We start from the raw sequence: 15,674 nt of genomic DNA, 5'->3' as shown, positions 1-15,674 counted from the left end.
GGTAGTATGAAATCATCAGAAAATAGCTATTTCAGAAAATATGCCTCCAGGGACTGGAGCCATATAGCAGTGGTAGGGCATTTGCTTTGCACGTGGCTGATCTAGGATGGATCCCTGGCGTCCCATATGGTCCCCCAATTTGGAGCAATTTCTAAGCACATAGCCAGGAGTAACCCCTGAATGGCACTGGGTGTGGCCCAAAAACCAAAAAATAAATAAATAAATAAAATAATAATAATAATAAAATAAAAAAGCCTCAAATCAAAAGGTAAATACTGGGGCCAGAGAGATAGCATGGGAGATAAGGCATTTGCCTTTCATGTAGAAGGTCATTGGTTCAAATCCTGGCATCCCATATGGTCTCCAGAGCCTGCCAGGAGCAATTTCTGAGCATAGAGCCAGGAGTAACCCCTGAGTGCTGCTGGGTGTGACCCAAACAAACAAACAAACAAAAAAAAGGTAAATACTGAAGTAAACAAATTTTTGCAAGTGTTCAAATACTTACTCCATCACCTACCCACCCAAAGGAAAGCTAGAATAGAAGAATGCATCCTCTATAAAGTACTCTATAAAGGGGGCTGGAGAGATAGCACAGCGGTGTTTGCCTTGCAAGCAGCCAACCCAGGACCTAAGATGGTTGGTTTGAATCCCGGCATCTCATATGGTCCCCCACGCCTGGCCAGGAGCTATTTCTGAGCAGATAGCTAGGAGTAACCTCTGAGCGCCACCAGGTGTGGCCACAAAAAAAAAAAAAAAAAAAAAAGTACTCTATAAAGTACACTGGGGTTGAGGGAATTGGGTTTTTTGGGGTGGGTCGCCATATCCAGCCATGCTCAGAAGTTAATTCCTGGCTGCACTCAAGAATTACTCCCGGGCTGGGAAGGTGGCGCTAGAGGTAAGGTGTCTGCCTTGCAAGCGCTAGCGTAGGATGGACCGCAGTTAGATCCCCCGTCCAATCTCCCGTGTCCCATATGGTTCTCCCAAGCCAGGACCGATTTCTGAGCGCATAGCCAGGAGTAACCCCTGAGAGTCAAATGGGTGTGGCCCAAAAAAAAAAATAATTACTCCCAGTGGTACTCTAGGAGACCATATCGAATGCTGACGATCAAACCTGAGTGAGCAGTCTATAAAGGCAAACATGTATCTGCTGCATTATCTAATATTTTTAAAAACCTATAATACGATCAAACCACATAATATGAATCTAGACGCAGGGGTCCTCAAACTTTTTAAACAGGGGGCCAGTTCACTGTCCCTCAGACCATTGGAGGGTCTGACTATAGTAAAAACAAAACTTATGAATGAATTCTTATGCACACTGCATATATCTTATTTTTCAATGAAGAAACAAAACAGATACAAATACAATATGTGGCCCGCGGGCCATAGTTTGAGAACCACTGATTCTAGAGGAAAAACAAGGAATAGAGGACATGCTTAGCCTCAACACACGGATGCAGATGACCAGAATTCAGACTGAAAAAGTGCACCAGGAGAAAACAGCTTCTCCAACTACTAGAACAAGAAAGTCAATGGTGTCTGCTGGCGTCAGTGAGTATTGAGAGGAAGGATTGGAGTGATAGTACAGCAAGTACTGTGCTTGCTTTTCATATGGTCAACCAGGGTTAGATCCCCATCACCCTATGCTGTATCCCCCAAACTCTGCTAGGAGTGATTTCCCAGCACAAAGCCAGGAATAAGCCTAGAGCATTGCCATGTGTAGCCCAAAACAACAACCGCAGCAAATTAATAGAGCTTTTGAGAGTCGAGAGTCAGTCTGACCCAAGAAAGTAAAACTGTTTGGTGGGAAGCAAAGCCTAATGGGAGAGCATCATTTCACAGAACCCAAAACTTGAACATGAAAAAGATGGAAGCTTCTAAAAAGAGGTACAGAACTCCCAGTCCTTGGAGGCCTATAGGTGGAGCACTGCGCCTGGAGGACTAAAGCATTTCTCCAAGCTTTCAAAGCATGAAAGGCTTACTGGGCTGTTCTGTCTTTTAAAAGTGCTGAGCAGACACTAATCTGTGTGCTTAGGGGTTGCAAACCCTTGGCCAGCCAGATTTTGAGACAAGTCCTTTGCTAGGATTCCTCTGCTACAAAGACTGCAGATACAAAGCTGGGAGTAGAGACCAAATGAAACAGCAGCACATGTTCTTGCTCAGCCTTCTCAAGGCATGGGAACTCAGCGATAAGTATCTAAAAAAAAACAGTATGACAGTATGATCCCAATCCCTTACCTCCTTTTGTTCCCCCCAATCTTTGCTCTCAAAGCTTCTTTCCCAAGACTCCTGAAAAATCCTTTTCCTTCTCTGATCCCTTTCCTCTTTGGAGTAGGGTCAAACCTGGCAATGCTCAGTGGACCATGTGCTTACTGGGGTGGAAGTCAGGCCTCCAACCTGCACAAGAAGTGCTCAGCCCCTTGGGCCATCTTCCTGGGCCTTCTGCTTCCTGAATAGATCAGAACACAGAATTGAATAGAACCTAAGTTATAAGTAATTTTCTATGGCAGACATTGTATTTTTCTTCTTTCTGGCCTCTCTGTGGGTCTGAACTCCTGAGAAAGAATTCACTAGAACATCAGCCCCAAAAGAACAGAATTTTAATCTTGTGGGTTCCTGCTAAACAACCCCACACAAATAATGATTCGTAAACAAAATCTATGAAATCCTGGTACAGGGCCAGGCTGCAAGACCCTGCAGACAGGTCCTGCTGAAGGAAGGCATAAGCATAAGTGGACTCCTCTGATCGCCAGAGCTACTGTTCCAGCATCTAAGCTCGGGAGAGAAGCCAAGTCCAAACTGCTCTGAATTTCCACACCTGATGGCATGGCCCACCTTCGTTCCCGGCATCCACTCCATGGCCAGCCTCTTTATTAGGCAATCATTCTAAAAGTAAGGTGATCATTTGCAGCAATATTCCTTGAAAATACTGGCATGTAAATGAGGCTACACATTCAGATCCACTAAAAAATTCATAAGCCCTTCCACATATGCTAGTTTATTTTAAAAAGCAGGAGGGGGGTGCTTTTTTGTGAAAGTGATGCATTTTGCTTGAACTCAGAATTGTTTCCTTGTAGTAAAATACAGACTGTACTCAGTGGAAAAACAGTCAAACAACCCAATGAACCATTTTCAAGGTACTTTCCTAATGACATATTGAGGATTTAAAAACTGGTTTATGGCTGGGTATCTTAGCTCTAAGGGCTGGTGTGTACACCTTGTTCATAGGAGGCCCAGGTTCAATACCCATATCACCGGGAGCAAAACCCCCAGCAGTGAGCTGCAAGTAATCCTTTAGCATTGCCTGATGGGTTCCAAAATCAAAACAAACAAAACCAAATCATGGTTTAATTTCACAATGTCAAAAAGGCTGATGATCAATCCCTGCTGTTTATTGCCTTTCTTGTAAACTAAAAATTTTTACTGGGGTCAGTCATTATCAGTCACAATAAAAAAGAAAGTGCACTGTGAAAAGGAGGATAGAAAACACTTTATAATTAACAAACTAGAATAGTAGAACCTTAAAAACACCCAGTCTTTCCAAGTAGGTTGGTTTTTTAATAGCATTTTGTTTCCTTCAAAACCTGCACTTGACAAGCAGAATAACAGCAACTGCCATCTATCACCTTTAACATGAAATGAAATCACCGTGTTTCACCCAGAAAACAAATCTACATTAGACCCCTTTCTATAAATACTTCCATGAAACAAGAGACAGGCACCAAATCATTTCTCAAGTTCTTTGTGATAACACTCTCCTTGGTTCTGACTCTGCTAAGCAATTCCTCTATGAGTCTGCTATTATATTTAAATTATTAGCAGCTGCGATTGTTTTTGAAGCATTTTATAATAACTGAAAAAAACCTGGGTCACCTGAAATAAGACCAGATAAAGTTGAACATTTTTTCTCACTAAAGGCCAAAAGAGCATAACATGCGATGTTGGCGTTACCACTGGTGGTTTACACTTGGCTGTGACTTAATTAATACAAATTTCAGGGCCTGTATCATCAAGGCCAAGAAGAGTCCTCAAAAGGCTGGAGCACATGCCTTGCCAGCCCCAAATCCCAAGGCCCAACTCTGAGGCCCTTGAGCACCATCTGGTGTGAGTTTGGTGCCTCCAGTACCACAAGACCCAACAGAACTTAAAGTACCCCCCCAAACCCCCACCCAAAAAAGAATAAAAGGTAGTGTGAATTTCCTTCTCCCTTTTTTTTAACCACTCAACAAAGAACAAGACAGTCTTCAACAAGGGCATCACTCCTATCTTCTCAAGTGACAACAGAATCTCAAAATGTCACATGTCACAAAGGATCCTTAATCCAGGACTGGGGCTTTCTTGGTTGTGGCTCTTGTTTTAATTGAATGCACTGACACTGGACAGGAGTTACTGTCTTACTAAATATTTTACATGTAATAAGCCAAGAATTAGAGACTTCTATGGCTCTGATCAAATGCTAAGTGTAAAAAGCTCCCAAATGTAAAAAGGCCCCCCAAAACTGTGACCCTGACTAAGAGTGAAGTGGTAGGAAGATGGGCCAAGGTCAAAAGCCTTGCCATTAGACTCCGAAGTCCACATCCCTGAACCCACACTAGGAGTCATGATGTTGAAGACAGAGAACATGTAAAACAGGCAAAAGTGAGAGTGTTTGCACTGTCCCATTTTCTTAAATTTATTTCTTTGACTTCCTTTTGTTTTTCTTATTTTGACATTCATCTTAAATTATCACATGATACCACTCATTCTATAGTTAAAGGACCCACACACCTGCCACGGATCAATAAGCCATGTTTAGCATTCATTATTGCCAAACTGCAGAAAACAAGTCTCTGGAGCAGTTATGAAAAACATTCAGACACACATATAAGGCAGTGAGGAATGAAAACCAGCTGATTATTTTATTGAGCAAGAATTTCAGACAAGTCCCAGATTGGGCCGTACCTTAACTATTTCAAAATAACAATTATTTAACTTGCCTCAAACCAGTAGCTAAAGACCTTGTTCCTTAGCTCTAGTAATGCAATCAAAAGTCTTTTGCAACCCTTCCAATCAAAGAATTTTCCCTAAGGAAAAAAAAATCTCAATTTCCTGCTAGAGCAATTGAACTACTACTCATTTTGTGCCATTCTTCACTCACATACTCCAAATATTTGAAGATTGTCATTCACTAAGCCTTCCTTCACCTTATCTTCTACAAGATTAATAAATCCCATTTCTTTAACTTGCCTTCAAAAAGGCCTATTTCCCAAAACTTTAATCAACCCTAGGTCTTCTATACCCTAAATAGCCATTTTCTCTGAGATAACTCAACAAGCCTACTTTTTAAATGCCCTAAACACAGAGAATCAATGTGGATTAACTTCCTGTGCACGTAGTCCTTATGAAAACTTACTGTGCGTCATGACTGGTCTACATTTAACACACCAAACAATTTCACGTCCAGATCCAACCCTAATACCCAAAGGCCCTTGTTTTAAGATCCCTGGGATTTAGTCTTCACAGTTAGCTCTGACCCAAGAAAGAACATCATTTACCCCTCCTACCCTGGCTGTAAAATGGGCTTTAAGACAGAGACCATCAGGGGCCAGAGAGATAACACAGCAGTAGGGCATTTGCCTTGCATTCGACCTACCTGGGAGGGACTCAGTTTGATTCCTGTCTTCCCATATGGTCCCCAGACTGCCAGGGGTGATTTCTGAGTGCAGAGCCAAGAGTACCAATGACCCAAAAACCAATCAATCAATCAATAAAGTTAAAAAAAAAAAAAGACCACCAGTAAAAAAAAGCACACACAGCGGAACCCAATCACATATTTTCATTCTTATAGACCCCTCACTCCTGCTTTTATTTCTGTTAACCCCAGCATCCTACCAGTCCTTCCAGTTACCAATATCACAACAAACAGTTCCCCCAATCCATATCTATCAGTGCCCAGTGCTAGCAGATATATTTGCCAAGTGAAAGAAATCAGCCATCATTTATTTCCTTGATTCTCATAAATGCTTTTTCCATCTATCCAGAGCATGCACCCTAAAACCCAGATCTTGTTCCTTCCTCCAGATCATCTGAAGAGCCAGACAGATGATCTCTTGGTCTATCCACATATAATCCCCACTCTACCTACATATAAACTCAGTCATTAAATGACCCATCCTCAAAGAGACCCTTCAGAAACTTTCCCCTATTAGGGTTTGTACATTCATTTTCACAGCAATTGACCAATTCTTCTGAGGGTCAAGTCTGTCAGAAACTAAACTAAACCCCAAAGGGATGACTGGGGGTTTCTAGAGAATTGCATGTGTAAATCATGAACTAGCCATGACAAAAAGTAAAGTCAAGAAAAAAATCAGAGCAGGGCCAGAGTGATGGCACAGTGGTAGGGCATTTGCCTTGCATGCAGCCTACGCAGGATGTACAATTCCATATGTACCCCCCAAGCGAGGAACAGCAATTTCTAAGCACAGCACCAGGAGTAACCTCTGAGCACTGCCAGGTGTGATCCAAAAAACAAACAAACAAAAAAAGGACTAACTAGAGCTGAAGCCATAGTACCAGCCCCACCAGGAGTGATCTCTGAGCACTGTGCCAGGAGTAAGCCTGAGCATAACCAGGTTTAGCTCAAAGGAAAAAAAAATTTTTTTCATTAAAAAACGAAGTGAACTGTCCATTAAAAATGTTAAGGGTGGTGACTTTGTGTTATATGGGTTTTTACTACAATCTAAATATCCATCCACTCCCTTATGTGGGAGTACCTAGCACCGTACCCAGTAAGGGCAGGCTGTATGACTTTTCAGAATTAGTTATTAGAGAGGGACCCAACCTGAATGTAAAGAGTCACCAGCAGACCAGCACCCAGAATTAAGCCCCGACACTGTAGACAGGCTCAGCTCAGATGGGAGAGCAAAGCTTTTCTCCTAACAAGGCCTGGAGACTCAACACACTCTCCCTCCTTCAAAGCTCAATCTAATCAGAGTCTACCTTCTGTAACTCATCCCCACAGTTCCGTCTTCAGACCAACTGAAAGACAATTTCAAATAACATCATCGTGTCTTGCTCAGTTTGTTACTTTCACCCAACGGAGGCTGCAACTTTAGGCACTGCACTACCTTTTTTGAAGTTGCAAAAATTCATCTGAAATTTCTGATCTCTGGCACATACCTGCCCACCAAGAATAAAGTCCTCTTCCTTGAAGTCCTGTCCATCGCTTGACTTTATAGTGTATATACTATGTAAAATAAAATATGCTTTAATAATAACTAGTTACAGCCAAGACACTAGTCGTAATGGACAGTTTTCATGATTTATCATGGGGCTCCAGTACTCAATGGTTTCCAGGAGAGTAATCTTGCAATCACAAAATGTATATAAACATTCCTTGTGATACCAAATCCTGCTTTCAATCAGTGTCTGTTCTTGCCTAACCACAGCCCATATGGGCAAGTACCTGAATAGACAAGGGCATGTGGACTGGTAAACATCTGCATCTTTATCTGCATCTGAAATGTTTACTAAATCTAAACTTTTTACTGTAAGATGATGCCAAAGGGGAGACATTTAAAGAAGCAATAAAGAGCACAACAGAAACCCTCTAGGGCAAGGGTCTCAAACTCAATTTACCTGGGGACCGCAGGAGACAAAGTCGGGGTGATCCTTGAGTGCAAAGTCAATAGTAAGCCTTGAACATTGGGGGGTATGACCCAAACAACTAAAACAAAACAAAACAAAAAAAGGTTCCTCTAGGGCAGGACCACAAAATGTTGTAGGGAGGGCCGCAAACCACGGGCCTCTAGGGCAACAGACAAGCTCACTTCATCCTCCCTTGGAGCAAGGACAGACCCAGTTTTCCTTAACCAAAGAATAAACACCATCACTTCATATGGTGGCAGAGTTCAGGACCCTCCAGGAGGTCTCAGTGCTGAGCATCCCTCCCGAGAGGCCCAAGCACCTTCCTAGTCAGGGAACAAATGGAGTCGGTTACATGCACCTTGGTTGTTTTTTGGTTTTGTTTGGTTTGTTGGGGTTGAGGAGGGGTATTTGGGCCATACCCAGCAGATCTCAGGGGTTACTCCTTGCTCTGTGCTTAGAAATTGCTGGGGATGGGGGTGGGAGATAGAACAGTGGTAGGGCATTTGCCTTGCATGCAGCAGACCCAGGATGGACTTGGGTTCAATTCCCAGCATCCCATAGGGTCCCCCAAGCCTGCCAGGAGCAATTTCTGAGCACAGAGCCAGGAGTAACCCCTGAGCGCCATTGAGTGTGGCCAAATTAAAAAAAAAAAAATGAAAAAGAAATTGCTCTTGGGGCAGGCTCAGGGGCCATATGGGATGCCCGGAGCTGAACCCAGGGTCCATCCAGGCAAGGCAAACACCCTACCTGCTGTGTTATAGCTCTGGCCCCAGGTTACACACACCTTAACTTCTGTACTCGCTATTTCCTTCCCTCACTCCCAAGCTTTTATTTAGAAATCCGCATTCCCAGGGCCACAGCGATAGAGCAGCCAATGCATTTGCCTTAATTTGGTTGAAGATGGGTTCAATCCCAATCATCCGTTATTGGTTCCTTGAGCCTGCCAGAAGTGATTCCTGAAATACAGAGGAGGAAGTAACCCCTGATTGCTGCTAGATGTTGCCCCCAAACAAAAAACAACAACAACGAAAACCTATATCCCCCTTGGAGTAAAAAGCACTAAGGAAAAAGATCTACAACATATCCCAAACCCTGGATCAAGACCCTTTGTGAGAATCTCCAATTGTTGGGTTTTCACATTAGATTATGTATTATTCCCATTTCAGGGATATTTCCGATTCTATAGTTAATAACTGTGGTAGCATACTACTCAAAAGATTGGTTTTGGAGGGCACACTTGCCTTGCATGTAGTTGACCCTGATTCAATCCCTAAATTTCCACATGGTACCCAGAGCCCACAAGGAGTGATCATTGAACAGAGCCAGGAGCAAGCCCTGAGCAGAGAGGCAGGTATAAACCAAAAATGACAACAAACAATGGTTACAGGGCAACACATTAGCTTATGTGTTATGGCACAGAGGTTATGACACAGAGGTCAAGCTATTGTCTACGGGTTGGGTCGCAAACAGCTTGTAACTGACAAAACTTTGAAAAAAAAAAAAGTGAAGCTCAAACAGGTTAAGCAACTGGTTTCAAAGATACAAAAACTGTCAGCCGCAGAGCCAGCAAACACCAAGCTATCTTCGCTCCTTAAGTCTCATGTCCCGCCCCTGGCCCCAAGCAGGCATTATTCTGTGGTTATCCCAGTGCTTACCAGGGCCCAAGGTGAAACGTCCCATTGCCTAAGAGCTGGCAGTATACAAAGAGTTGCCGGGTGAACCCCATAGAGCCCATCTCCACAAGGCTTCCCAATACTCTGAGAGAACAGAAACTCTAGATTAGAGTATTTAAACCTTGGCTCTATGCTTTCAAAAAAGCACTATAGGTGCCAAACAAAACAAGACTCTTGGATTACCAGACTACCTACACCTTGCAATTTCTCGAGTCTGAAAATCTAAACTGGAGCAATGGCATAATCAGCATCCTATATGGTCCCTCAAGTACCACTAGGAGTGATTCCTGAGTGCAGAATCAGAAGTAACCCCTGAGTATGGCAAGCTGTGGCCCCAAACAAACATAAAAAAGAAAAAAGTCTTAAAATTTGAGGACTGGGAAGACAGCTCAAAGGGCTGAAGCACAAACTTGGCATAAGCCCAGCTCTGGGTTCAATTCCCAGCGCTGCATGATATTCAAGTACCACCAAGTATAGCTCTAATGCCCCCCCCCACTGCTGACGCCCCCTAACACACACACACACACACAAACCACCAAAGGAAAAATTAAATCTAAAGATCTGTCTTGTGTCCAAAACTGTCAGCAATCAGAACTGTTAGGTCAAGTTTAGTCACACATCCCCTGAACTTTCCACAAAGATTTACACAGGATTTGCCCAAGATGCAAACTTTTAGGTGTGCTTAAGTCCCTTGCAGGATATTTCCACAGTGGATATGCAGCTACAGAAAATGTCCAAAGTTCTAGACAGTACCTATGAGATTTTGCATATTTCAGATTCTTTTAAAGACCTTTCAATCCACTGTTTGAAAGTCGCCCCACTTAAAAGCAGCTCCATAAAGTACTTCCCACGTCCCGGCCTGCAGTGACCTTGCCTCCTGCCTGAGTGATCCCCACATTGCCGCTATGGACCTGGCCCAACTGCCAGCAAGAACAGACATAGCAGCTCATTTCCTGGTGTCCTTCTAGAATCAGCTGGAGTGCCTTGAGGAAATGAGTCAAAATCCTCAGGGCAACTTCCAGCAACAACAGCAACAACAGCAGCAAAAGCCATCAGCACAACATCTGTCCCAATAGGCACTCCAAGGGAAGCCCACAAAACTCTCGGCTGAAAAGGCTGAAAAGAGTTGTTAGGGAAGCCGACAGACTGAGAAGGTCACATCCAAGCTCTCTCATCAGGCTCATCCAGGGCCAGTCCCACAGACCCACACCTGGAGAACGGGGCGGGGATGGAGGTGGGGGTCTCTGGCAAAAAAATGCTACAAATTTAACAACGCATGCAAAGACCTTTTTATTTTTATTTTCTTCTTTGGTTTTTGAGCCACACCTGGTGACAGTGACGCTCAGGGGTTACTCCTGGCTCAGTGCTCAGAAATTTAACAACGCATGCAAAGACCTTTCCTTTTTATTTTCTCTTTTGGTTTTTGGACCACACCCGGTAATGGTGACGTTCAGGGGTTACTCCTGGCTCTGTGCTCAGAAATTTAACAACGCATGCAAAGACCTTTTCTTTTTATTTTCTCTTTTGGTTTTTGGACCACACCCGGTAATGGTGACGCTTGGGGGTTACTCCTGGCTCTGTGCTCAGAAATCGTTCCTGGCTTGGGGAACCATATGGAATGCTGGGGGATCAAACCGTTTATTATCTTGAGGACGGAAAAGTATTTCTCAAAGGTCAACTAACTCACACAGTCATTGTTGGACAGAGTTTCTCTTCACTTCTGAGGTTGTAAGAGAAATAGGAGAGCTAACACCTCTTTGCCATCACATTGCAAGTCAATCAGTGAATCCTTCAAATCGAGAAAACTTGGCTAACTCTAGCAGTCAGAAAGGCGGGTGTCTCCCAGATGGTTTTCACCCAAATTAGGAAGGTAACATCTTCAGACTGTCCTACAAGTGCAATGATTGGCATAAAAGAGCAATTCAGGAAACATTTCCCAAGACCCTCGATCACTCTGTACAACCACTGGACAGTGGCCCAGTAAAGTCAATTGGTTGCACCACCAATTCTTTGGGGATATGACTTGAGCTCAGCCAGCTTTCCCTACTAAAAAAAGGTGCAGAAGGTCACAAACCAAAAAGGTCCAGGTTTGTTTAAAGCCCTGAAATGTTGGATCAAGGACACAACCTGAGGCCGAAGACATAGCACAGCAGTAGGGTGTTTGCCTTGCATGCGGCTGACCCAGGACGAACCTGGGTTCAATCCCCAGCATCCCATAATGTCCCCCAAGCTACGAGGATTTCTAGGCACATAGCCAGGAGTAACCTGAGTGTCACACCGGGTGTGGCCCAAAAACCAAAAAAAGGGGGGTGGGGGAGCCCAGCATGACACTTAGGAAATCTAGGGCATGGTAAAAAGCACGTCCTCATAACATCGCAATTATGCATTTCTTTTGCAAAACATGGCTATTATTCGTGACTTGTAAAGGGAGAAGAAAAACAATGTGTGGATGGGTGGGATTTGAAAACTATCTGGACTCCCTTTATAAAGCCAACATGTCATTTCCAGTAGGGTCAAGATCTAGTGTCCTGTGTCCAGCTGCTGGGGATGACTAGTCTACACACCTGCAACCAGAACAAGGGGGAAGCTGGGAGTGACATTTCTCACCAGCTCATCCTGCTAGGCACAAAAGTTATAAACGCTGCTGGGAACTGAACCCAGAGCTAGGTTCAATGGGTTCAGCGGGTCTCGCACTTGCCTTGCACGCAAGTAGTGTGGACTGGAGTGTGGACTGAAGCAAGGGAGGACTTAAAGATTCCAGAAGAAGTGTGGTAGGTGCCAAGGATCAAACCCAGGGCCTCACACATAAGGCTATATGTGCTGAGGTACATTCAAGACTACAGCAGACAACTATCCAGACTAGCTCATGCTGTGGACGCCTCCTTGTCCTTTTGTGAAGTGGGGGCACCCTAGAATCATGGGGTGCATAGCCACAAAATGGTTGAGAGCAAGGAGACCCCAAAGGGCAAAGCAAGACTCTTTCGTGGCACCGTAGTGCCCCCACAGGAGCCAGACCTGAAAAATGCCTTTGCCAAAAACCTTAGATGCAGCGATATGGTTCAGGGAAAGGAAGAAGCGCTAAACGCATTCAATTTTTTTCAAGGGGGAAGGGAATTTTTCTGTGGATCTGTCACTCCAGCGCCTTCCTTTGGGCGTTAGTTAAAATTAAAAAATTAAAAAATGAGGGCCCGGAGAGATAGCACGGCGGCGTTTGCCTTGCAAGCAGCCGATCCAGGACCAAAGGTGGTTGGTTCGAATCCCGGTGTCCCATATGGTCCCCCGTGCCTGCCAGGAGCTATTTCTGAGCAGACAGCCAGGAGGAACCCCTGAGCACCGCCGGGTGTGGCCCAAAAACCAAAAAAATAAATAAATAAAATAAAAAATGCCCAGGACTTCAAGGTGCAAGATGGACACAAGTCGAATGACCGAAAGTCCTGATTCCCCCCCCCCCAACTCCATTCCCACCCCGCTGGGATCCAGGTGTCAGGCCTCCGCGTCACAGGAAAGCCCTCACAATGCATTTTTACAAGACCAGAGGCGGGAAGCAACTTATGAGTATCTGGTAAAACTAAATAGCAGTCAATAGAGCCCTACAATAATAATAATAGTCCAGCAGCACGCTTCCTTCCAGCCCCAGATTTCCCATTCAGATTCACTTTCTGGCCTTAACAGCACCAGGTGGCCTTCAAGGATTAAAAAAATAAATAAATAAAACAAAAACACCTGGATAAAGGGGCCTGGCCCGCATCCTTTATCCCCCCCCCGGGGGGGGGAAGGCAAAAAGAAAAAATAGGGGACATTATCAGAAATCTTAGGGAGCGGTCCATGAGACTGTACGTATTCTTCCACAACCCTAGATAGAGTTCCAGCGGAACCCAAATTCCCGCGCAGATGGATGCGGATTTTCACAACCCTGGAGCTTTCCAGACCCAAGCCTGCAAAGTTCCAGGTTGTCTCCCACCTCCAGCCCCCAAGCAGCAGCCCTGAGTTTAGGCTTTCGCATGGGTGAAATCACGGGATGCAAATCTTTAAATCGCCCAAAACAAAAACAAAAACAGAAACAAACAAAAAAACCCCACAGCTCTTACATACAGGTCGCAAATAACCAGCATCAAAAGGAGGGATTTATTTGCACCACCTGGCAGCCTAGCCGGGCCCCTTCGGGTGCAAGCTGGAGGAGGTGGCCCACTAGCTGGGGATGATCCCGGTTTTGCAACCTCTTCCCGGGGAGCGGCAGACAAACCCGGCCACTAGGCGCTCCAGGGCGAGGGGGGCGCGTGGCAGCAGAAAAACGACAGCGCCGCCGAAAAGGGGGGTGAGTAGGGGGCCCGAGGAGAGATGGCAAGCATAGTGGTGGGGCGTTAGGCTGCCTTGCATGCGAGCGCCGGTTCGATTCCCATAGGGTTCCCCCAAAAAACCTGCCAGGGGCGAGATTTCTAAATGCAAGAGCCAGGAGTAACCCCAGAGCGCCGCCGGGTGTGTCCCAAAAAAAAAAATAAATCAATAAATAAAAAATAAATAAAGTTAAAAAAAAGAAAGGGGGTGGAGAGCCGCGAGATTCAATAACCAGCAGCCCCCCCCCAAAAAAAAAGTCTGCAACCTAGCGGGCTGCTTCAAGCTCCGACACAAGTTGCGTCCCCGTCGCCGCCGCCCCCCAGCCCAGCCCGGCCCGGCCCGGCCCCGCGCGGGAACGTTCCGTGGCGGAGACAGTCGCTCCCAGGGCGGAGAGCGGGAACGAGAGAGAAAAAGGGGCGGCAGAGCCTGAGGTTGGGGGGACACTCTCGCCTACGAGTGGGGCTCCTCGAGAGGGTCGGGTCGGTTTTTCTTTTCAACCCCGAAGCTCCGGCACAAAGAGCGGCCGCGGGGTCGGAGCAGCAGCAGCAGCAGCAGCAGCAGCAGCAGCAGCAGCAGCAGCAGCAGCAGCAGCAGCAGCAGCAGCAGCAGCAGCAGCAGCAGCAGCCGCGCGGCCTCCGCAACTTTGCCCGGGACGCGACCTGGCTGGAGGGATGGAGGGTTGGAGGGATGGAGGGTTGGATTAGAACCTCAAGGTGGGTGCGAGGATATGCGGGAGTCTGGGGCAGCCCGGTCATGCACGCACAACTTTTCACAAAACAAAGCCACCCCGCAGCGATGGGGGGAGAAGAAACGAACCCCCTAATTCCGCCCCCCGCTCTGTGTCCCCGCAAAAGCCGCCCCTAACTGAGCCCCCGCGCAGGTTGCACCTTCCTTCCCTCGGTCCCTGCTCGCCGTCCAGGCAGACGCACCCCCTCGGAGCCAAACCCACCCGGGCGCTCAACTAGGCGCAGGTGAGTGAGTCCGTCCTCCCCGCAAAGCCTGCCCAGAGGCGGCCCCCCGCTCGGACACCTCCGGAGAGGCCCCCCCAAAAGCGGGGACACCTCAGGGCAGGGGGGTTCGGAGACCTCCCTCCCACCTGTGTGGCTTCCGAGCAGGAGCAAGAGCAGGACGCCGAGGAGCTCCCAGGCGCGGCGGGCGCCTGTCCTCATCGCGGTGGCTGCTGCTGCGCGGCGCGGGGGCCCCGGAGAAGCTCCCAGCGACCGACCGCCCGTCCGTCCTTCCGTCCGTCCGTCCGTCCGCCCGCCCGTCGCACGTTCCTTCCAGCTCGCGCCCAAGTGCAGCCGAGACGAGCGCGGCCGAGATGAGCCCCCGGAGCCCCGAGCGAGCGCACAGCGAGCGGAGCGCCGAGGCCACGCCCCTGCGCGCGGGCCACGCCCCTTCTCCGCGCCCCTCCGCGCCTCCCCCCTGCCCGCCCTCTCCCCCTCACCCCTCCCCGGCTCTCCTCTCCCGTCCCCTCCCCGCCCCGGGCTCTGACCCCGGGCGCCTTCCACGTGCTCCTCCCGCAGGGGCTGAGCCGGGTGGGCGTAGGGGTGGAGGGTGGAGGGTGGGAGGTGGGGGGCAGGGGGCTCCCTTCACCCCTCTCCACCCCACCCCATTCTGGGAGGCGGTTCCCCGGACCTTGCAGGCCGGGCAACCCGCTTGCACGTGAGGGCACCTGCCCAGGTGCTGCTGCCCAGACAATAAAGAAAGAGCCATCGCCCGCCCCTGAAACATGCATGCTCCAGCAGGACGTTCGTTCGCCTGCATAGGGGCATGGGGTGGAGGGTGGTGGTGCAAGGGACTACGTAGGAGGAATTGGGCACTGGCAGTCTCCTTCTCCATTCAGTCTGGGACGGGGCGCGGGGGGGAATCTAAGGGTGTTTAGGGGACTGCCAGGGAGGCAGCACCGCGGAGAGAGGCTGCTTGCTGAGTCTAGGCTCCATCTCCTGCTTTATGCTCAGTTTCTCCACCTGCTCCTTAACCTGGCCCCGCACAAATGGTTGCGATTGGTCGATGTGGCCTCCTTCTCCTCCTCCTCCT

At 47.4% G+C, this 15,674-nt stretch overlaps 1 protein-coding gene across 1 annotated transcript in view; it reads right to left on the bottom strand.

Moving 5' to 3' along the window:
- KIT (KIT proto-oncogene, receptor tyrosine kinase) overlaps positions 1-14,843 on the bottom strand; it is a 94,031-nt gene extending 79,188 nt beyond the window's left edge. Inside the window, exon 1 of the mRNA XM_049789960.1 lies at positions 14,731-14,843. Within this exon, the coding sequence (XP_049645917.1) occupies positions 14,731-14,803 (73 nt within the window). The 5' untranslated portion in view covers positions 14,804-14,843. The remainder of the gene's footprint in view (positions 1-14,730) is intronic.
- Between the last annotated feature and the right edge of the window lie 831 nt (positions 14,844-15,674).

Source organism: Suncus etruscus, chromosome 16 (assembly GCF_024139225.1).
Source record: "Suncus etruscus isolate mSunEtr1 chromosome 16, mSunEtr1.pri.cur, whole genome shotgun sequence".
Taxonomy (NCBI): Eukaryota; Metazoa; Chordata; class Mammalia; order Eulipotyphla; family Soricidae; genus Suncus; species Suncus etruscus.
Note: the sequence above shows the minus strand (reverse complement) of the source record. Positions and strands in the feature narration are given on the sequence as shown.